The sequence below is a fragment of the Manacus candei genome, unplaced genomic scaffold, assembly GCF_025592945.1.
Source record: "Manacus candei isolate 608988 ecotype Guabito, Panama unplaced genomic scaffold, ASM2559294v1 h1tg000024l, whole genome shotgun sequence".
NCBI classification, from domain to species: Eukaryota; Metazoa; Chordata; class Aves; order Passeriformes; family Pipridae; genus Manacus; species Manacus candei.
Genome location: NW_026138072.1, coordinates 9,680,198 through 9,704,283, shown reverse-complemented (window position 1 = coordinate 9,704,283; position 24,086 = coordinate 9,680,198). Strand labels below are relative to the sequence as shown.

The window sequence follows — 24,086 nt, the reverse complement described above, 5'->3', positions numbered from 1 at the left end:
TCACAGAGGAACTCCTAAGTTTAATAAAGGATAGATTCCTATCGACATATTTGTATCAGAATTTCTATATTCTGTTTTGTCTGTCCTGTCTCTCCTTAAGTCATAGGAGGTAAATACTTTGCCTTACTAAAGAACCCTCAGTAGATTCTTTCATCCCATTTCTATGTTAACTTTCGGTTTCTTTTCTACAGAGCATATAAAGGGATATGACTTAGACCAGTTAAAAAAATCCTGCATTTTAGAACTGCAGTATTTATTAGAATTCTTCATTTTTTTGATTCTATAGGACAGGAGCAATGAGAATCTAGATTTATAAAACACTTTTTATCTCTATACTTCTATAATTTCAGAATTTTAATGTTCCAGCTCTCAAATGGTACATGAATGAACAGGATCATAAATACAGGAGTGTAATTCTCATAATTAACTGTATTTAATAGCTGATGATTGAATGAAAGTAACAGACTTTTCTAGCTGGGAGAAATCACATGAGAGTCATGGCAGTTTTTCCTTGCTTTTCTTCATAATGAACACTTTAGGAATTTAGCCATTTTCCATATTATGAAGTATTGCTTTGCCTTTGCTGCTGCCTGACTGCCATAACTTTTAATCTACTGTGCACCCATCATGTCCAATACTATCTGGACATTTCCTGTCCAACAGTTTTTCAATTACATCACGGCCTGTGCAACTCTTTTGCATAGATGAGTTAATCAGCAAGGCATAAGCCTAAACTTTAAAGTCAGTGGAAACTTTGCCTGTATTTCTATGGACAGAATTTCTCTGCAGACTTCCTGCTGCCAGATATCCCAATGAAGCAGGAGCTTCTTTGCTCCTAATCTTTTGTGTACGGTAGTCCAAAGATCCTTTTGAATTAGTAGTTAATATGAGGCCTTCTTTTTCTCATAAGGAAGCCAGTGTATGGACCTTAATAGGAAACAGCATCATACTTTGCAGTGAGTTTAATAATAGGATATGATGTTCTGTTTATAAAGCATCTTTGTTTTATTACAGTAATAAAAAGAAGCTCTCAGAAGAATAATTCTGCAACACGTTGTGGAACATGAAAGGTGTGTGCCATTTAAAGACTCTCTCTATCAGGCTTTAACTCAACTGCCAGCCTTTCAGATAGCTTCAGTTGGCAATCTTAGCAGCTGACAGTCTAGCAAATTCCTCCCAGTTGAGGACTGGCTTATACACCTGACTTTGTCTTCCTGCAAATGTATAAGGAAATCACAGTTATTTCACATTGTTATTCAGCCAGTTTCTGGATTATATTCTTTTCAGCTTTCATTTTATTGCGCCTGTCTTTGGCTCTGTACTGATCTATATATCAGCTTCCGCACTGTGTTCTCCCAACCAACTTAGTTCTTACCTTCATCCTTGTTCCAAATCTTGTTTTCTGTTACAGTGATGGTGATCCATCTTTCTGACTGACTTTCTTAGCCTTTATTCTGTCATGCCTGATCCAAGCTGAGGGACCCTGTGGCATTCCTCTCGTTTTACCTGCCTTCAAACTGTATCTGGCCTTGCCACATGTATTCACCTCCGCTTGTGCACCTTAGCCAGACGTTTCATAACTCTTTTTCTTGACCTTTTGGCTTTTCCTTTTAATTTGGTCACAATTTTACTCTTGCTTCTTGTCTCTAGGGCTTCTATTCAAGTTGGAGAACACTAACACTAAAAATTTCCCATCCCAAGTGCTAGCTTACTTTGTGTTGTTAGTTAGCCTACAAGGTCCAACTCCAACTGTAACTGAGGATGAAAATCATAGGATGTCAGTGTTTAAAAGATAAAACAAGAAGTTCAGCAAATTTGTGTGGAGAGGACTGTTTATGTGCATATATCTATGAATTGACTAGATATTATCAGATCTTCTTCTGGCCTTTATATTTTCCTAACAGCAAGTCCAGAAGTGTTCTCAATATTTTTTCTACTGCTTTATTTTTCACGCCCAGCGGATTCTGTACAAGAGAGTTTTTTAATGTGGATGAGCTCTCAAGTATTTTCTTTCCACTTCAGAGCTTATTTTCTGTCCCCTTCAGAGCTTATTTTAGACCTTATTTAGACTTTAAGTGGAACATCCAGTTCTGGTGAATTAGAGAAATGCTTCAGGCATTGTGGATTTCTGAGAAAACAATGCTGTGTGTGAAGCACTGAGTATTGAATTACAGTCACAATCACGCCATTGCGTATAGAAACCATTGATCTTGTATAAACCTTTGTGCTATCAAATTGGTTCGATAAATGTTTGAGATCCTTTTGTATGAGACAGCTTTATGTCATATTTACCCCAGTTACTCTAACTTTGAATTAAATCAATAGCGTCTGTCATTCTGCAAATTATATACAATCATGATATCAAATTGATTTCTGTAAAGGTTCATTCTGGATAATTCAGTTGTGTTGAGGTGCCTGTTCAGGGTCTGAATAAATTTTTTACTTCCATGTGTTCTCCTATACTTGTGGAAGCATAAATGTCATTAGCAAATAATTCAGAAGTTCCTAAAAATGTAGCTGAAAAATAAAAAATTTCTAGCAGACTCCAGTTCCTCTGATAATTGCATGTATTTCCACAAGTTGTGATAAAACAAACTTTATATAAAGGTCAAGCTATAATACACCAAAAGACTACCTTTGTATATTTAAGATCACTAAGTAAAGCAGTGGAAATGCATTAACTTATTACTATCCTTGAGACACAGACGATGCAGACAAGATGGATATTTTCAATATGAAAGTATAATTGCAAATATAAGCAAATTGTTTATCACCTTCAGGGGTTTTGTCTACAACAAAAACAAACCACAAAGAAACAAAAAAACCCAAAACAAACAAAGCAAAACAAAAAGGCTCCAAATGCCTATTATTATTTTAATAGTTCTTAAACATAGGTTTCATTCATAAAAGGCAATATGGAACTTCAATATTTCAGTAGAGTACCCATAGTAGATTGAATTAATATAGTGTGCATTTTTATATACTAAATGACAGAGGATATTATCTATGCTGTTGTGTGCTAATGACACAGATCTAATCTATAAGTTTATTCTGTATGGTAAATAACATACAAAATGCAGAGGAATACAAGATACCTATTAGAAAAAGTTATCTATATTTACAGAAGTAGATATTTTTAATTGTCTCTTTCTTAAAATTCAGTCCTTAGCCCTGTGTCAAGTAATTTTTAATAATGCTATCAAATTTTGTCATGTATCCAATAAAATACCCCTTACACATCTCTGAGAATAAATATAAGTAATATAATAATGGGAGTAATCTTTTTTTTCCTGCAGTCAGGCATTGTGTTGCAAATGTTTTTTCTATTAGAGGAAAGATATGTAATGGTAGTGTACAGAAGATTTTACTGATTTAGGAGCAAATGAACTCTATACTAAGGATTTAGTCACTCTTAGCAAGAGAGAGAGTTGGAAGGGAAGAGAAAAGCTGACACAGTTGTAAGAGGTCTTGGATTTAATATTCTATGCCACTATACATGGATCATTCACTCAAGCTATTCTGTGTTTCAGACACTCCACCTGGGAGGTATTCAGCTTGCTTGTACTTGCTTGAACTATAGAGATGAACACTTTATATGTGCACAAAGGAGCTCTAAGAGTCAGAAAGAAGACAGAGAGGAAAACATATAATGTTTAAAATGCAAAGTATAGCTGTTGTATTGAGCACTGAGAAAGAAAAAAATGTACCCTACCGAGATTTTTCTTGCATTAGTCTTCAGCATTCTGTTATACTAACTACTGAATTAAAATATAAACAAAGAAACAAACCCCAGCCAATTCTTTACATTTTAACTTCAGTGAGGTTTTAATAAGCCACCACAATGGAATATGAATGATCTTAGGTTATCAGTCAAGACCCATGTTCATTTATTGTCACTGGTGCCTCATGATGTGAGACCCTTGCCCATGCCTCATGCTGCATTTGAGTCAGTTCAAACTTCACTAGCTCTGATAATTTTGCATGGATCCTGGGGTGATGGTCAGCACAGAAGATACATATTTGGTTGGACCTCATAGATTGGAAGTAGATTGCCTACCTTAGACACTATATTTCTTCTCTGTCTCCCTTTCTTTGGTAAGATTTAGCCTATATTATTCTATATAAAAATGAAACTGACAATTTTATGTTTAAACTTGTATACTTCTTTATTTTTTTTTAAGAAGGGCTTATATATAATATATAATTATATATAATAGATTTGTTACTAAGCACTTTTCTACTTGCTATATCAATTGGGATTGATATAATGGGTTATTTTCAGCAGTGTTTCCAAAGACTTGTTAATTCATGGTATTTTCTGACAAAACACAGGGTGACTCTGACATTCCAATTATTCTATTTTAGATAAGCATATGGTAAGTCTATTAAGAGATTCAAGAACAGAGAATAATTTTTGTGGTAATTTTGATCCAAGTTCAGTTAAATTGAGCTGTGAGATTAAGATCATTCTTGGCTATATGAAGTGACTAAATAGAGTATTTTGCTTAAATTTGTGAATCTAAGAGTATTAATTCATCATCATCATGGCTGGGCTTCGCGAATGAAGATTTGGAAAGGGCTCTACCTACATTTGTTACAAGCGTGCTGGTGGCTAAAAAGGCCAATGTGAGATAGACAAGTCCGGTTGCAAAAGGCACAGCAGAAAGACTCCTTAGGTGGTGTCGGCAAGACACAATTCTTTCTGCATTGCCTTTTCTCCTCAAGAGTGATCCTGCGTGTGTTCTCAAAGGAGACAGCAGCATTATAGATGGTGTGTCTCCAGGCCTCCCAATTGGAGGCCAGAGTAGATCAGTTATGTTGATCAATATGGCCAAGGCTGAGATGTTGTTTCAGGGAGTCCTTGTATCTTTTCTTCAGGGCTCCTCTCTTGTGGCAGCCAGTGGCAGGTTCACCATAAAGCAAGATCTTAGGGAGGCAGTGGTCCTTCATCCTTGAGATGTGCCCTGCCCAATGCAGCTGTGTTCTCAGCAACATGGCCTCAATACTTGTGACTGCTGCTTGTTCTAGAACAGATGTATTGGTCACATAATCTGACCAGTGGATGTTTAGGATCGTACAGAGACAGCGTTGATGGAAGCATTCTAGGAGTTGCAGGTGGTAGTGGTAGATGACCCATGATTCAGATCCATATAAGAGAGTAGACAGCACTATGGCTCTGTAAACACTGATCTTTGTGCTTTTCTTCAGGTGTTTATTTCGCCAAACTCTTTTATGAAGCTTTCTGAAGGCACTATATGCCTTTGCTGACCTGTTGTCTATCTGTCCATCAATCTTACCATCCGAGGAGATGAGGCTACCTAGGTAATTAAACTGTTGGACTGATTTGAGCTCTGATTGGCCAATGGTGATATGGGGATGATGGAAGACTTCATGAGGTGCAGGTTGATAGAGAACTTCTGTCCTCTTTAAGCTGACTTCCAGCCCAAAGAGCTCAGCAGCCTCTGCAAAGCAGGATGTTAAACGCTGCAGAGCTGCTTCTGTGTGAGCAACAAGGGTGGCTGTCTCAGTCTGAGGAGACTGGAATGTTTGCTAAAGAGGATGAGTTATGAGATAAACGAAACTCCTCTCTCTCAGCAATTGTAAATTCAAAATTAAGGGGCTTTAATCGAGAAAGTGTGGGGAAAAAAAGAAGAAATAACAACTCTTTATTAAAAGATGTATGTATGTTGGCAAAACCAGTAACAGAACACAAAAAAACTAGACAGTAATCCTAGAAAAAAAAAAAGTCTGAATGAATACTTCTCTGTCCTTTAGTGCAGTCCTAATCGTGGCCTGCAGGGGGCGCTGTTGGATTGCTGGCGGTCACCACGCGGGAAGGGGGTCTGGGGGGTGGTCTTGGGTTGCGGGAGAAGCCAAAAAGAAGATGGGGGACCCTTCCCCCAATGGAAGGAAAGGGAAAAGAGAGCAGTTCACCCCAAACAGGACTCACTGTTCCCAGTTGATGGCACCCCAAAAGCTCCTCCTTTTCTCCCAGCAAGCACAGAGACTCTGCGATGAAAACACAGCAGGTCCGGGCTGGAGACAAAAGACAGCTCACAGGCAAGTTGAGGCCAGCAGTCAGGGCTGACCAGGACGGGTTGCCAGATAAACAGCCTTTCAGGCCTTCTCTCCAAATGCCGCGAACACAGACCCTGTCTCCGTCACCGAAAGAGAACCCAGCAGTCTGAATCTCTCCCCTCAGAGAAGAGCCAGCCACCCCCTCCCAAAACTCCTCCCCTCTCTCCCCAGCCTCTGATGGGCCATCCATGAGGAATGTGGCCTGGCTAGCTAGTTCTTTTGTAAGGCTAATTAACTCCCTTCCCCCTTTCCATTCAAACTCCATCTTTCCAACAGTGGGGGGGCAGGGGAAAGAAAAATTCCCCTGAATTTCTAACCTGTAAGAGCGGCAGTGTCATCGTAAAGCAGCTCCCGGACGAGATGATTTAAAATCTTAGTGTGGGCCTTCAATCACCTTAGGTTGAATAGGCTTCCATCAATATGATATAGAATGTAGGTACCATCTTCATCATCGAGGTCTGCTGTGGCCCTTTGGAGCATCATGCTGAAAAAGATTGTGAATAGGGTTGGTGCAGGAACGCAGCCTTGTTTCACGCCATTAGTTATTAGAAAGGGCTCAGAAAATGCATTGCCATATCTGACTTGGCCACGCTGATCCTCAGGAAGTGAGATGATCATTTTAAGGAGCTTGGGGGGACAACCTAAACGTTCCAAAATCTGCCATAGACCTTTTCTGCTCACAGTATTGAAAGCCTTGGTGAGATCAACAAAAGTAGCACAGAGACCTTTGTTCTGTTCCCTACACTTCTCTTGCAGTTGTCTGAGAACAAATACCATGTCTGTGGTACTCCTGTTGGCTCTGAAACCACATTGGCTTTCAGGTAGAATTCCTTCTGCTGTAGCGGGTTAAGGTATTCTTTCCAGGATTTTACCAACAGTGGAGAGCAGAGTAATACCACAGTAATTTGAACAGTCTGATTTATCTCCTTTCTTCTTATACAAAGTGATGATGACTGCATCTCGAAGGTCTGATGGTAGTTTGCCTAGTTCCCAACAGCGCACCACAAACTTGTGAAATTTAGTGTGGAGTGCAAGGCCCCCATGTTTCCAGACTTCAGGTGGAATTCCATCAACCCCAACTGCCTTGCCGATTTTCACCTGCTGTATGGCCTTGAGGGTTTCTCCCATAGTAGGGGCAATATCCAATTCAATCTTCACCGGTTGTTGTGAGATGGACTGAATTGCTGAGTCTCGAACTTCACGGCTAGTACTGAAGAGTCTGAAAGTGTTCAGACCATCGATTCAGAATGGAGGTTTTATCTGTCAGAAGCATTTGACCATCTGCGCTGAGCAGAGGGCTTTGGACCTGGTATGTAGGCCCATATGCTGTTTTCAGGGCCTCATAGAAACCTTTGTGATCGCCTGTATCTGTGCATAGTTGAGTTTTTTCAGCTAGATTGATCCACCACTTGTTCTGGATGTCACAAAGTTTCTGTTGGAGCTTGCTGCATGCGAGACAAAAGGCTGCTTTTCTTACATGACAGATGGCAGTGCAAGGTGTGCTTGATGGACGGTTCTCTTCTTCCTCAACAATTCCTGGATCTCTTGATTGTTTTCATCAAACCAGTCCTTGTTCTTCTTGAAGGAGAACCCTAAGGATTCCTCAGAGGATTGCAGGATGCTATTTTTAATATGTTGCCAAAGTGTTCCAGGAGAGGGATCTATAAAATGGTTTTCAAGCCTAGTTTGAAGATTTGCCTGGAAGCTGTCTCTCACTGTGGCTGTTTGAAGATTGTTAACTTGGAGTGTCCTCCTTGGAATACCACTCCTTTTAGGTTTGAACTTGAGGTTGAAGTTAAGTTTACAGTGCACAAGTCAATGATCTGTTTGGCTTTCTGCACTAGGCATCATGCAGGTGTGATGAACAACGCAAACGTCTCTCTGTTGCACTAAGACATAGTCAATGAGATGCCAGTGCTTAGATCCAGGATTCATCCAGGTTGTCTTCAGACTGTTTTTCTGCTGAAAGATAGCATTAGTGATGGTGAGCTGTTGCTCTGCACAGAATTCTAGCAGAAGGTGACCATTATTGTTGCAGTTTCCAATACCATGCTTACCTAAAACTCCTTTCCAGGTTTCTAAGTTCTTTCCTACTCTGGCGTTGAAATCACCAAGGATAATGATCTTATCATCTGTGGGAATCTTCTGGGTACAGTGGCGCAGGTCAGTGTAAAATTTATCTTTTTCGGCAGCGTCAGCTTGGAGAGTTGGGGCACATATACTAAAGAGGACGACGTATTGCTTGTTGTGGAGTGGAAGGCGCAGGGAGATAATGCAGTCAGAGTAACCTGTCGGCAGATTTTCAAGTTTAGGGACAATGGAGGTTTTAATCATGAAGCCAACTCCTGAAAGATGCCTTTCAATTCTGGGTTCACCTGACCAAAAGAGTCTGTGACTGGCACCATGTTTCTAAGGCTGCCTTCCTCGTGAAGGAGAACTTCACCAAGAGCAGCAATGTCGATGCTGAGACATGACAGTTTGTGGACAATTAGGGCAGAACGGCACTCAGGACAACCACTATCCACAGTATCAAGCATGGTTCTGATGTTCCAGCATGCAAATCTCAATTTGGGTACACCTTTGAAGACAGGTGTATGCCTTTGTTTCTTACACTTCGTTTGATCACATCAGAAGATGCCCGTTGGCCGTGGTTAACCAACCGGGTGAAGGATAAAGGTGAGCTTTGGTTAGGCCACCTTTTCTAGGCCCCTCTCCATATGGAGCAAGCAGTGCTGTCCCTGAAAAAGGCTGCTTGGTCATTCAGGATGCTGCCGAAAGAGACTGGCAGCTCCGGGGTCAGTCTCAGGCAACCAACGTCCTGAACCACCTGCATGCAGGGTTGGGTCTGCAGCTTCCAGTGCACCTTTCACCTGCCATTTCGACTCTCGTCCATCCCTACAGGGCTTTACAAATGTGGGTATCACCCTCGAGCCTGCACAATGGATTTTTTAGGTGAGATGCAGCGTGTGCAGAACTGGTCCCACCCTTTACTCCTAGGATTCATCTGCCAGGGCTGAGTGAGCTTGGACAGTGACAGCGAGGTCCTCAGGACGTAATTTTAATTAGTGTCCTTCTCTTAGATGGATGGCCTTACAGGGCTAAGCGAGCTCCATCTGCTCGGGTTTAGAATTAGAGCTGTCCTTTTTGTAGGATGACTGCCTGAAGGCTAGTGAGCCCATTCTGCCCAAATGACCCTTCAGTTTTGACCTGTCTGGCATGGGAGACCCTGCCGAAGGCATGTACCATCGCCAACATAGCTCACAACCTCATAGGAATACACAAGCTACTTCCCCATTAAAATGGTTAGGGCAAGCCTTTCACTCCCTGCTTTTCTCCCAGCCACCTGTACTCAGACCCAGGGATATTCCCAGGGACATTCCCTTGCCCGGAGCACCCTTTCAGGATGCTAAAATTCCAAAGCAAACTGTTTCAGGGCAGTAGCTGCAGGTGAGCCAAAAGCAAAAGCAAGCCATTCCACTTCCCTCACGCAGCTGGGGCTCAGGTACCTCCAATGGCCCCAGCCCAGTCTAAACTCCTCAACCCCCCAGAAGAACCCACTATCTACACAAGAGTATTAATTAGTTATTGGTTAAATCTACTATTTCCGTATATTACATTATAAAGTACGTCACACTTTATTATGAAACATCCACGCTGGAACTACTTGAACCTTTACTATGTTCTGTCTGTTGATGAGTCAATGGTTTGTTTAATCTTTCTGTAAACACTTGAGTTGTTTTTGTTCCTGGTATATCTGCTTTGGAAAAGGTCTGACCTGAAATAGCCTCCTTAAAACAAAATAAACCCCAACCACCACATAATTTGGACTTGGAATTTAATATAATTATAACATAGAACCACATAAATACAACACTACATTATACATTATATATTATATAAAAGGAAAAATGTTATGGTGAGTCCATTATCAGTGGGAATAAATTAGTCAAAATTTTAATTCTTTCATTTTTGAGATCTTCAGTTTGCATCAGTCTAGGTTTCATTGAGCTCTATATGTTTGTTTAATTATTTTGTGTAACTAAGAACAATATTGGGCCTCCTTCCTTTTGGATTTCAAATCTTATTAATCATTGATAATTCTTTAGTTTCAGTCTTTCTGAACACCTAGTGATGACTTATGGAGCTGTCCTCATTCATAGTTTTGAAGACTGCGTACCTAAAGCACTCAGAAACCCCTGTACATAAGAGACGTTTGATTTTTATAAGTTTGGAGAACATGTAACTTCCTACAGCACCCAGTAATTTTGATGCTACTTGGCATCAAAGCAAATGTAGTACAAAACAAAAGATTGTAGTACATCCATCTTAGCCAAAATTATGTGTCAAACAGATCACATTTTCATCATACTGAAGATTGAAAGGGAAAAAATGGGAGAAAAATCATGTCTTCCCCACATTTATTTGTTGCCTCTCCTCATTGGTAGGTGACTTAAATCCAAAGCACATTTCAATGCTTCCAGAACTGAATATAATTTCCAGGTTTAAGAACTGAATTCTGTCATCCTTTAGGATTGCTGTTTGTGATGCAGGTGTTTGGACAGGGCTGTTTCTTCTCCCTCCCCAATTGCTAGCAGCAGTTAGACTTAGCAAATTAACAAATTGTATTTGAGCTGTGTGCCGCAGGCAGAAACACAAACCTCTGGGTGCCTATATGAAGCTGACTAATAAACAACCCTGGCAAATTATCCTCAAAGCAGCAGTCTTTGATCATGCTTACATGTGAAATGAAGAGAATTAAGATTTTTTGTTTTTTTCTCCTCACAGTATATTAGAAACTATATATTAAAAAAAACCCCAAACCCTCCTTTCTGGGGTCCATTCTCACTTGGATTTTTCTCCACTTCTGCTGTCAGTCTGCCTTATTAGTCACAGTAGCATTTTGTCAGCTGATGGAGGATAATTCAGTTTTGTCTGCACAGTGAAAGAACATGTCCCACAATTTAATCAAATCCGTGTAGAAATAATCTTCAGTTTTTATCTAGGATCAAAGAACACATGGTTAAATGTCTAATAATGCAATTTCCTGTTAATATGTTGGTCTCTATGTTATAGTCAGTGACCAGATTACTGGGCTCTCTATTAAGATTGCAGCTGCCAAATGCAGAGTTTGCATGAAGGAAAAACAGATGTCTGCCTAAAAGATGTCTTTTGTAGTAAAAGAAGCCGGGGGAGGTGTTGTTAAAGAACTTGAATTATGTTAACTCTGCTATGTACTTGATAGCTGCTCAACCAAGGGATTTCTTAGCATGGCTTTTGAAATTAATTTTATCTAATCTATATTTGAAAAAGACTAATTTGATTTGTTATCATTTACATTTAATTTTATGTTTGATTTTCTTTGGTAAATAATATATGAATCCAAAAAATTTGCAATGTCTTAGTATGCTTGCATATCCAATTCACACTCCTCAGTATAGCTCTTCAGTAAGATAACTCTCCTCTTTGTTTATAATTAATGAAATGTGAATGTATATAGGAACAATTATGCCTCGGTATATTTTCTTCTTCTCATGCTTTCATAAGGTCAGTAAGAATTCTGGGACTGTAGACACAAACTTGCCCTGTGACAAATTTTCTTTCTTATTCCCTGACATAAAGACCTGATACTTAGGTCAAGATTACGAAAAGAATCTTTATATCACAATAAGAATAGTGTAATATATATACATCTATCTTTTGTTTGTGTTACATACATATTGTCATATTATATACATATATACTTACAAATTTCTGTATATACACAGAAAAATGCACTTTTGGACTATTGTTAACAGGTTAAGGAACCCTACTACTACTGTAAAACCACTATTATGTGACCATTAGAAGACTGGGAGGGAGTGAGATAGAGATGCAGTGGAATATGGTGGCTTCCAGGAAGCTGTGTCTTAGTTTTACTGATTTTTTAAATTACAGAAGAAATACCACCGCATATAAATAAAAGCAGAATTGTTGTGATGAAACATCCACTACTTCAATGTAGTCAGTGCTGCACTGTAGGTAGCGAATCTCTTTGAAAGTTATTTTAAACTCGATTTGCTTTTAGACTCTTCTTTGACTGTATATAAGCCTAGTGTCTGATTTTGTAGTAGCTAGTGCTTTAATATAGCTCTGATTATAATTATACTTGCTACAGATTTCACAGCTGGTCCTTCTTCTGCTTCCATTAGATGGTGATTTCCTATTCCTTTAAGACAGAATAACTCTGATTTCTGGAAGAACACCTGTAGTCTGAGAATCACAGCTGAAGAATAACACTGATTATAGTTCATCACATATGATATAAATCCTACCTCTAGAAATTATTTATATCAGCACATTTTATTTTATTGAAATATTTGCATTCAAAACTTTAAATAAATTATGGCAATCATTCTGCCTGCTAATACAAATAAGAATTATATAATTTTATATAAAATTATATAATTTTTTGGAAGGAATTGTGCATTTCAGTCAGGCCTTCTAGCCTAACAGGTCTAATTCTCTTCACTGTGTTTTGCTTTGGTATTTGATTTCATCTCTTCTTATGACGTTGCAGTTTCAGGACTGATAGAATTGTACCCCTTTAATCAGCATAAATGTTTTTTGATCTTAAAAGGTTAATTAATCTAGTAATATAATGGTGTAGGTTTTTTGTCTTTAAATATATATTTTGTTACTAAAAATAAAATTAGTGTGAATATAATGTAATTATTACAGCTATGGAACCAAGAAGACTTTTTTCTCTAATCGTATTATGCTTGAAAATTTCATATTAATTGATCCCATAATTCACTTGCTTAAAATGGAAGACAAAAGGAGGTAAAATCATCACTTGAAATTGGAAATTTTGTGAGTTCCTCAGAAAACTAAGAAATCTATCTGCTTGGATTCAAAAAGGATCAGTTGTTTTTCGGTGATGTAACAAAAGTGAGTTGTCAAAATAATTGCATAAATTCTCAGGTGTAAAGTGATAGGGCATCTCTTGGGCCTTTGTGGATATTGTTCTGTACAAGCCTGTAAATGTGAACTAGAAAACAGATTGGTATAGTTATGTCTGCCATATCCAATAGTGAATGTTCTTCTGATTCTGCTACTCCATGGATCTCTAACACCTATGACCTATTTCTGGAGGGAGTTATTTTATGGTTTTGGCCAGTAATTCCTTGATGCACTGGATTTGATCCAATTACCTGCTGTAATGAAATTTTTCACACAAACATAAACTTAACAAAAGTTAATTTGAATAGTCCAGCATTTTTCAGTGAAATAATCCTGCACCAAAATCCAAAGGCCCAGTATTATTTCTTCAGTCAATTTATCACTAAAACAATGAGGATTTTTAGTCAAAATTTTATTTGATTTTTTTTTCTTTCCATAGGCTCTTATTATTTGCTGTCTATGAGTCACAGCAAACTAGTCATCACTTCTGTGTGATTGGCAATTTCACATTCTTTTTCTGAATATCTAAATACTAAGTATTAGTTTTACAAATCATGTTAACTCTCCCTGTTTCTTTTCTTATACCTAAAAATCCATAAAAATCCAAGAAGTGCTGTTTATTCATCTAAGATTTGATCCCAGAATACGATTATTGTTTTAGTCATCATCTAGCAAAGCACTGAAAGCTTGAATTCCTTACAGAAGTTACTTCTCTTCACTGAGACTTTCGGACATGTCTCTTTCTCAAAGTGCATCAGCATCAGCATTTATAAAGTTTATCATACACTTTTGTTAAGAACTGATTCTAGATTCTCTTGCCAAGTTCCAGAGACACTTGTAAAATTTCAAATATTTTTGCTTGAACTGTAGAAATTTTGCTGCTTTGTTTGCCTAATACTTTTTGAAATATAAGAGGAAAATTTCCTAGTTAATAACTTCATCCTTTAATATCTGTTCTTTGCTTAACTTGTTGCTCTATTTGTTGAAGAAATAAATATTTTTTTCTCTGAACTTTTGTTGAAACAACTATAGTTCATCTCTCTTTGCAGAAAAAAAAAAATAAAATCAGACTTTCTAGCAAGATTTTGATAACTGGTGCTAAATACTAGTTTTGAGCCTTCTTGAGTATTTTTAATATCATAAGAATAACTATATTGTGTCAGACTAAAGGTCCAGTTAGTCCAGTACTTCCTCTATGGTGTATGCCAGTAATGGATGCTTAAGAAAAATGACTGAAGAACGGTCATTTCTACATAAATAGACTTTAAAAGCTACCTGTCTTCCAATAGTCCAGAGATGTGAATTTGCATACTCACACCTACCTACGTGCTTATGTTTTTCTCACAAAGGTTATAGTTTGCACGGGAAAGTGTTGACAAATGTACTGAAGTCGTATTGGCTTCAGGAGGCTGGAAAGTAAACGGCCAAATATTTAAGCCCAAGTATGCAAATTATTTAGACATTTAAAAGCATGGCATATCCAGTAAATCCTACTAAAAATATTTCATATCTTTATATGCTTGTTATTTGATAAAATCAGAATCCAACTTTAATGACCACTTTTTTTTTTTGAAGAATATTGCCAGTGGTGGTTACAGCTGGAGTCAAATCCTTAGGAAATGAAATGAAATAAAATGAAAATAAATGAAAGCTTATATAGCATTTTTAATACCAATGTGATTTTATAATGCTTTTAAAAAAGAAAAATAAACATCCAAAGTAATAAAATAAATTTACAGTGATCACGAAAGTAACACCACTGAATTTCCTCTACTGCTGGATTATGAACTGTCTTTGTGTTAGTGGGGGTGTTCAATGTTCTACTTACAAAGATACAGGGAACTTACTTGTTAAATAAAATTTGCTAATTTTTTCAGGATTTCTTTGGATGAAAACCTAAAGGACAAAAAAAGTTACTGTTTCTGAGAGAGTAATTGAATGAGATAATACATTTTTTTATTCTGCTTTATATATAAGCATATGTGCCTGTAATGGTGGTGCTAATACCAGTTACTGTACTGCAATCTATTGCACAGTGACCAGGGCTCCAAAATAGTTTCCATATTTAAAACCACTTAATTTAAGATACAAAAATAACTCTTTCCTCATGACAAGGAAGTATGACTGATAGTATCAAAATAAAGCAAGAAATGTAAATACTTTATTTTCTTGTATTTATATTTTATTAAAGTTTATAGATTATTGATATTTATTAATAAGTATCTCAATTTTTACAGGAAATTAAGGCATTTGAATACATCCACAGGAGAGCAACAACATTACTGAAAGGGCTAGAAGGAAGCCCTATGAGGAGCTGCTGAGGATGTGGGTTTGTCTAGTTTGGGGAGAAGCAGGCTGAGGGGCAACCTGATTGCTCTCTGCAGCTTCCTGAGGAGGGGAAGTGGAGAGAGAGCTGCTGGTCTTGTCTCTCCGGTATCCAGTGATATGACATATAGGACTTGTTCAAAGTTGAGCCAGGGAAGGTTTAGACTGCATTTTAGGAAGCATTTCTTTACTGAGATGGTGGTCAAACACTGGAACAGGCTTCCTAGAGAGATGGTTGATGCCCCCAGCCTGGCAGTGTTTAAGAGGCATTTCAGCAATGCCCTTGACCAAGCTGTAGCTTTTGGTCACCCCTGAAGCAGTCAGGCAGTTGGACAAGCCTTTCCAACTGAAATTTCATTTCCCTTTCCCTTTCCCTTTCCCTTTCCCTTTCCCTTTCCCTTTCCCTTTCCCTTTCCCTTTCCCTTTCCCTTTCCCTTTCCCTTTCCCTTTCCCTTTCCCTTTCCCTTTCCCTTTCCCTTTCCCTTTCCCTTTCCCTTTCCCTTTCCCTTTCTCTTTCCCTTTCCCTTTCCCTTTCCTTTTCCCTTTCCCTTCGCCTTTCCCTTCCCCTTTCCCTTCCCCTTTTCCTTCCCCTTCCCCTCTCCCTCTCCCTCTCCCTTTTCCTTTTCCCTTTCCCATTTTCCCTTTTCCTTCACCTTTCCCTTTCCCTTTTCCTTTCCTTTTCCCTCTCCCTGTCCCTTTTCCCTTTCCCCTCTTCCCTTTCCCTTTCCCCTTTTCCCTTTCCTTTCTCTTTCCATCCATTCATAGTTCTGGCAGTTATGCTTTCTGATGAGACTGTTTTTCTCCAAAAGTCACTAGAATCACTAAATATGCTTATAGGTATGCTAGACATACAGCTCTCAAACAGTCTGACCTAAACAGCAATTTAAATGAAATCTAATTTAATTATGCTACTTTATGCCAGAACTCCCCACAAGGAGAATGCAAAGATAAGGGCACTGTACTTGAAATAATGCAAGATTCATAGATTAGTCACATATTTTTCCTCTTACAACTCTCTCTTTAATAATTTAAGTTTTGAACTAGAACAACATAAAGGACATGATTGATTGGTGTGCATTAAGCATCATCAGCTGCTGACACATTTTCAGAGTAAATGAATATTTTCTTGTTGGAATAACCTGTGCTGTCTTCAATTATATGTCTCTTATCAAATACCAGCACATTAGAGAAGTGTTTTAAGCATAACCTTTTGATATGCAGCCATAGGGCAGATGTATTTACTGACAAGCAAGAGAACACAGTGGTCTTTAGTTTAAATAATAGAGTTTTCACATGAAGACCCATCCCCATATCAAGTAGTAGATTAAACTGATGTTTCTATTTGGTATCTTTAACCTTTCCTTCCTTAGTGAAGAGATTTTTAGGAGTGCTTATGGTATATGCAAGAAATCCATCTTGCTTTGATGAGGCTTTTTTTTCTTGGTGACCTCAATCCAATTTAAAGTTTCCCCAAATTAATAGTTAAATCCTACCTAGCTGTAGATAATTCTAGCAGCACATTGATAACAAAGGTATATGCTATATGTTATAAGGTATGTGTCCTCTTAATTCTTCCACAAGGAAACTAAAATAATTAAGAGCAAGAAAAATGTTTTCCCAGTATCTTGTAATAGTAGTTAATTAAAAATTAGCTTTGAAAACACCAGAGAAGTCATTCAAAGTCAAAAAGCCTTAGAGCCAGATTCTTGGTCTTTCATGAATCACCTTTGTGTCACAAACTGTCTGGATGCCGTGGTGGACTCCCACACTGTAGAAAAAAACTTTCAGCACCTCATGGCTGGCATCAACTGTCCTGTGCCACATATCCTTTCTCTATGTCTCCCTTGAACACAGAAACATTCTAGACAGGTTCATCTGAACGTGCTGAACACACTGTGTACTCCCCTTCATTGCAAACCTAAATTATTAATCACTACAATCAGATCCAAGAAAAAGAAAAAAGCTACGATGATGGGGAATTGAAATATCTCATCCACAGTCAGGTATTAAGAGAGTATTTGGTGATGACAGACTGTTGTAAAGCAAAGGAGCTGGAAGTGGAAAAAAGGAGAGTTTTATGGAGACTGTCCTGCAAATACACCTCTCAGTAGTTGTGTCAGTGGAGGGAACAGCTCCCTGAAATGCCTGAAGGGACTGTGTTGCAAGTGGAGAGAGGATGGTGGCATTCTGTGCCTTCAATACATCACTGGTGAAGTTCTCCAGAAAATAGCAGGTGCTTTTTCATCTGAGCCTTTGAATCTAAAACTACCTGCCTAAGGTATGACATGCAAAGAGCTTCCATAATTTCTTAGGTATCTTCGGTGCCTTCCCCAGAAGACGATGGCTGCCACGGTCATAGAAAGAGTATACAGAAGTTACCTAAAGATCTTCCTACAAGGATCCTCCAGACAGCTCTAAAGAAGCATTAGGTTACCAAGGCAGGAGGAAACTGTTTTATAACAGACCACATAGTAGCCCAGTACTTTTATTCAGCAGGTATTCTAAAGCACTAAGCTGTGCATTGTGACATTGGTCATGTAAGTTCTGAATTGGTTTGGACCTCAGACATAGATGAACTCTTCCAGAAATATTGCACTTAGAGTTTCTAGCTTAAAAGAGGTAAAATTTTTCTGGTTCTGTGTTGCAGATAGTCTCCTTTCCTTTTTATAGGTAATTGAGATAAAAAAAAAAATCTATGTGAAAAGCATAAGTTGATAGTAATTCTAGTGAGCCTTTAAACATGTCTTTTAAACTTAATATTCTGCCCAAAACTGCATTCATTTACTCCTCGGAAGGTTTGGAACATTATTAATAGGAATGTTTCTGTAATTTTTTCCAAAATCTGGAGCATGAAAATGTTTTAAAATAACTAATTTCAATTATAGGTGAAAAATATCAATTAAGAAAAAAAGCCCAACAAAACATACTAGAGACATCAGAGCACACGATGGAAAATTGTGCAAGTCTTCCAAATATTTGACTATTGTAGGCTATTAGCCTGTGTGCAATATTTAGAAGTACTATACAATATTTAATAATGCAATATTTAAAGTACTATGACCACTAAAACCTTGTAATTCTGTAATTTAATATTTAAAATCTAATTCCTACTAAAAAAGATTCAAAAGACAGGATCACCTAACCAGAAGCTAATAGAATAGTGTAACTTTATTATAACCAGAATTTATGAAAGTGATTATAGTATTTGAAAATATTTCTTGCAGCTCCTGAGACCAATTCTTTTTGTTGTTTTGGCTGAGATTTTTAAAATATCTCTTTTTGTCTTCTGTGTGTGGTACTTTTCATAAAGCATTCCCTCACTCTCATTCATTCCCCTCTGCTTTTCCATTCTACTTGTTTAATTAACAATTATCTGTTCTTACCAGACATTAACTACATGAATGTAAAGGCCCCCAAATGACCTATGTGTCTTGTTTTCTGCCTGTCAAAGATGGAAATTAACTGCCTTGATTAAAATACCAGTCAATAATAGGTAAAATTTTATTCTTCCTTAGGCTTATATTACTTAGTTTGCTTAGAAATAAACATCAGTCAGTGCAAATACAGATGTTATATTTCAGAATTTAAATCTAAGAAGACAGTCATCATATGAGTTCAGTGGTCTTGCAAAATGGACTATGATAACATACCAGCAGAGAATAACTATACCTGAACTGGAAAAGGTTTTCTTGAAGTATATAACTGTACCTAAGGATACATAGTGATTTACAGCTATAGTGATTTACAACTATAAATATTACAAAATATGGAAATAATTTCTTTTCTGCTTAGTTCTTCCATAAGAATAAAAGCTAATAAACAGAAAGACCATGTACGTTGTTGCAATACCTGTTTCAAATAAATCAAATTATTCTAATAAAATATAATATTTAATATTTAAAGTATGTGATTTTTTCTAATGTGCTCTGTCTCCTGTCAAAAGGTATTTTAGTTCCTTAACAATCATACAAAAGGATCTATCTTTAGGGTACTTATGAATATATTCTGGTCTGATTACAAAGGAGATGCTTATGAATGTGTGGAACAGAAAAGTTTTGACACATTGTTACTGATATTTGGGTTTATTTCTTACATGATCATAAACACTGCATAAATTAAGTCTATTAAAATTTTAATTACTTCCTTATAGCAAGTGAATATAAAATAATATCAACAGGAATGTGCTTATCTATGTTTGAAACTAATAAACTTCACTTTATTCATAGTCACGCATCTGTTATATACTGATATCACTTTAGAAAATCTTCCTTTTTTTAATCATCCTATTAACATAGCATTAGCTATGAATTTAGAATTATGAATTAGAATTTGAGAACGATCCCAAATATGTGGTTCCTTCCCAGACTGACCCAACTCAAATGCATAGGTCCAGAAAAGCGTCTCCTGTCCCAAAGTCAGTCAGTGTTTGGATATTTATCTGCAGCTTCCTTATGCTTTGTGTAAAATCATTTAAGAACTTTCATCTCGATTTGTTTTACTGTACACTGCTTTTTATTTTCTGTAATCAAGAGTTCCTAAGCCAACCCTACCTAGTTTTAACACTGCACAGGAAATAGTTGATGTCACAGATATGAAGTGTCACTGACTTATGTCTTTATTGCTATGCCTGGAGGCAGGCTTCAGTAGAAATCACATGTAGCAAAGTAAGATTTGCTTCAGTAGCAGTGGGCTCCCACTTCTCATACTCTTGTACATACTAATCATACATGCCTCTGACTGAAAAACAAGCTGATAGATGCTGATAAAACTTGTTTGAAAGTCATCTCTCTTCTGTACAGAAGGGCTGAATGCTTGCTATGGGCCATATTTTTCCTTTTTCCTCCCAGACATTTTCTCTAATAACAAATCAAATAAATGAAGCCAGGAAAAAAAAAAAAGTGAGAGTAAACCTTATTCCATAAATGGAATACAAAGAAATTCTTTTAAATAATAGCAGATGATATTTCTTCTAATTTTTGTTAATAGATCATTTTACTCAATTTTTCAATGATACTTTCATCTCATTGACAAACTGACTTACTGAGAAAGAACTGACCTCTGAGTATTAGAATATGGACAGGCTTAGTGCAAGTTTTAATACCTTAATATTCAGTAACACAAGAAAATCTGAGCGCAGTTATCCAGCCTCCCAACCACAGTTGGTACAGTCTCAGCCAGCTCAGAGCATAAGTAGAAAAGTTTAGGTCTGTCTGGCCTTCTTACAAAGACATAACCTAACTTCCTGTGAGACCTGTTAGAGTCTAACTTCTACTTTAGCTTTTCATCTTGAATCACTGAAACCACATCAAAGTAGCAGCTGCTGTAATCCAAGATGAACAGCAATCATATATTTCACCTTGTTTGGATTCACTAAACACCTTGGATATTTTTTGTTTAATCTAAAAATTTTCTGTTGTATGTAAAATCTCCTTTTCTTATTTTATTAGTTTATGAGATGAATGATATATGTGTAAAGAAGGAGCCCTGCTTAATCTATTTTTCTGTTTTTCACAAGGGAGTACTACTAGCCTAGGACCTATTTCAGAAAACACAGCAAATGTTTGTCACTTTTTATTATTTTTTCTCTGTAGGAAGGTAAATTTAATAAATTTACTTGTTTTGTTAAGTAAACTATTTCCTATCTACTAAAAAATTTAGAAATAATGATATTACTTTTCAGTTTGTTAAAATTAAATATGCACACATAGAAATATGTGAGTTACAGGATTGCACTGAAATGTCACATATATCTCACCTATAGTTTTTAATGTTAATGGCTTAAAAATACTAAATAGGTGTGCTGGAAATAGTTATGTGTTCCCTGTATTTCAGTTATTGCTGTTTCTCAATTTTTGTCCAGACATGGGTGATGGTATCACAGAATAGCAGAATTGTTAGGGTTGGATGGGACCTCTGGAGCTCATATGGTCCAAACCCCCTGCCAAGGCAGGGTCACCCAGAGCAGGTGACACAGAAACATGTCCAGGTGGGTTTTGAATGTCTCTAGAGACAGAGATTCCACAACGTCCCCAGGCAGCCTGTTCCAGTGCTCTGCCACCCTCAATGCAAAGTTCTTTCTCATGTTGAGATGAAACTTCTCGTGTTTTAGTCTAAGGCCATTGCTCCGCATCCTGTCAGTGGGCACCACCGAAAAGAGTGTGGCACCATCCTCTTGATATCCACTTTGAGATATTTATATACATTAATGGGATCCCCTCTCAGTCTTTTCTTCTGTAGACTAAAAATTATGCTAGGCACTGCATATAGATGTATTAACAGGTAGTCCCTACCCTGAAACACTTTTAAAGGTAGTAAGTAACACGCAGAGTAGGAGAAAGGAAAACTTATATTTCTTTAAAGGCAATTGATGGAGTTGCAAAGACTGAGGAAGAAAAGTGGTTTGAGGTAAGGGACTGATAGCATACTCTTTTTTTTCAGTCAGATATCACCCTTATTTTAAAAACACTGCCATACAGTCTTCTTTTTTTTTTTAAGTAAGGAAAAAGCTGTATTGGTGCTAAAGTTCACGTGAGAACCACTGGCTTACAATCACAAGAACAGAACAATCAGACATTGCCTTTTTGGTCAGGATGTTTCCTGATTTCAGAAACCATCCTGGTCTTATAATGAAGATCTTAAGGGTGCTATTTTGTTCCAGCATTTTATCCAGGACATGAGATTTTACCTCTGTCAGACTGGGAAGGTACAGGGCAGGAGAGAAGGTTCTTACCTGACTTTCAGATTGATTAACATGAATCAGTGATGACTCAGGATATATGGCCTGACAGGGGGCCATGCCTTTCTGCTTCTCTCCACTCTCACCTCATGACATAATCAATGATCCAATGCAGAATTCTTTTTGTTGTTTTTCTCAGGATTGCACAATTGTACAATAACTTTTCTCAGTTTTATTTCTGTTAAAGCAAAAAATAACTTTTCAATTTATTTTCAATGTGTAAAAAATTTTGTTTGTTATTGTTTCAGGACACAGCAGGACAGGAGAGATACAGAACAATTACCACAGCTTACTACCGGGGTGCAATGGGCTTCATTTTGATGTATGACATCACAAATGAAGACTCTTTCAGTGCTGTGCAGGATTGGTAAGTAAAACTTGGAATTCATAGTAGATATCAGAGAGAATATGTGCTATCACTTTTCTGCTGTGACAGTATAAATTATTTTGGAAAACTTATTTCCAAATACAGGGTTCGAGCATTCCTATACCCAAATAGGGGCATAGGAATATTGGGGTTTTTTTAATTCAGGAAAGACAATGAACATACAATTAATTGTAATAATTGTGTTTGCTGTGATTTCAGTGTAATGTAAATTATTCATACAACTTAAACCAGCAACATGCTAGTGTGGAGGGTAACTTCTAAGATACCAGAAACTGTTTCCATAGTTCATGGAAAAATTGATATACCGTGTGTGAATGTCATCTTTTAATTTTTCATCATGTTGCTTTTAACCACAGCTAGATATACATTATGTCAGTCTTGTGCCTCAAGTGTTAAAATGAGCAAACTTTATCACAGTAGCAGAACCTGGAATGGCTGAAAATTACATTACCTTGCGTTATTTGAATATCCAGTTGTCTCCATAAAAGTGTTTTTTTAATCACACATGGGCTTTTTAAAGTAAAGCTAACATAAAAGGAAAGCCAGAGTTTACCTCAGTGATTTCTTCCTTAACAAGTTATTTTAATATATGAGAGCCATCAGCAGTGCTCTGAGTGATATGAGTAACATTTGCCATGTGTGGTCCACATGCTCTCTTGCATGCATTTCCCTCTCCATGTGTTTGAGAGAGGATTTTTTTCAGTTTGTGTGATTTGTTCAGTATGTTTCTTAGGCTTTTTTAAAATTTATTTTAAGATATGGTCTACTGTGGACTTCTGTCAGGACAGACGAGGTCAGAAACATGTTGCACACTTACAGAGTAGTGATACTATCGTGTCTGTTTTTAGCAGGAATTGTTGCCCAGCCTCACATTGTCCAAGAAAACAACTTTTTCTCTTTCACATTCTTCTGCTTACCATTGTTGTAGAAAGTGTCATGGAGCCCACAGAGCACCTTCCCTCTCAACAACTGGAGTTATTGGTCTGTATAAGCTGAGGCTGACCATTTATCACTCTGAAAGAAATAACTGAGAACCTTAGGTTGATTCTGCTCTAAATGGGATCTCGATTTGCCTAACGTTAGCTTTGTAAGCACTAAGGATGTAGTCATTCACAGTCCTCCAGGGAAAAGAGGCAACTTCAGATTGTGTCCCACCTTTTTACATCAAGTTATCTGTAGGAATCTACACAAAATTGTCCTTATGAGCAAATCTTTCTGTTTATGAGAGAATCAATAAGCTTACCTGACTAGTACAGACTGGACAACTGTCTTTTGGACAAATGAATATATCTAAGTGGAGTCTCTGCTTGATACTACAAGAAGAAGGCACGTTTGCTCCATGTTATTTGTTATGCCAAAGGGATGTTCTGCCCATGTTGTACAAAAGCTGGAAGCATCATACTGAGTACTTGATGTAACACGTTTGTGAGAACCGCCTCTGTTCAACAGCATGAGTCAGAATCTCCTACCTAACAGAAGTTAGCTGAAAGTGTTATTCATAGATGCTTCTATGAAAGTTTAGCAAAAACAGGGAATCAAGCAGTACACCAAAATCCTAGCTGAACCTGCAGATGTGACCACAAGCACCACTGCTTCCTGGCCCTGCCAGCTGAAGCACTG

At 37.5% G+C, this 24,086-nt stretch overlaps 1 protein-coding gene across 3 annotated transcripts in view; it reads left to right on the top strand.

Annotated features, from left to right (window-relative positions):
- RAB3C (RAB3C, member RAS oncogene family) overlaps window positions 1-24,086 on the top strand; it is a 124,569-nt gene that overhangs the window by 36,711 nt on the left and 63,772 nt on the right. For all 3 annotated transcript variants that reach the window (XM_051788327.1, XM_051788328.1, XM_051788330.1), the window contains one exon: window positions 22,327-22,445. In XM_051788327.1, the coding sequence (XP_051644287.1) occupies window positions 22,327-22,445 (119 nt within the window). The remainder of the gene's footprint in view (window positions 1-22,326; window positions 22,446-24,086) is intronic.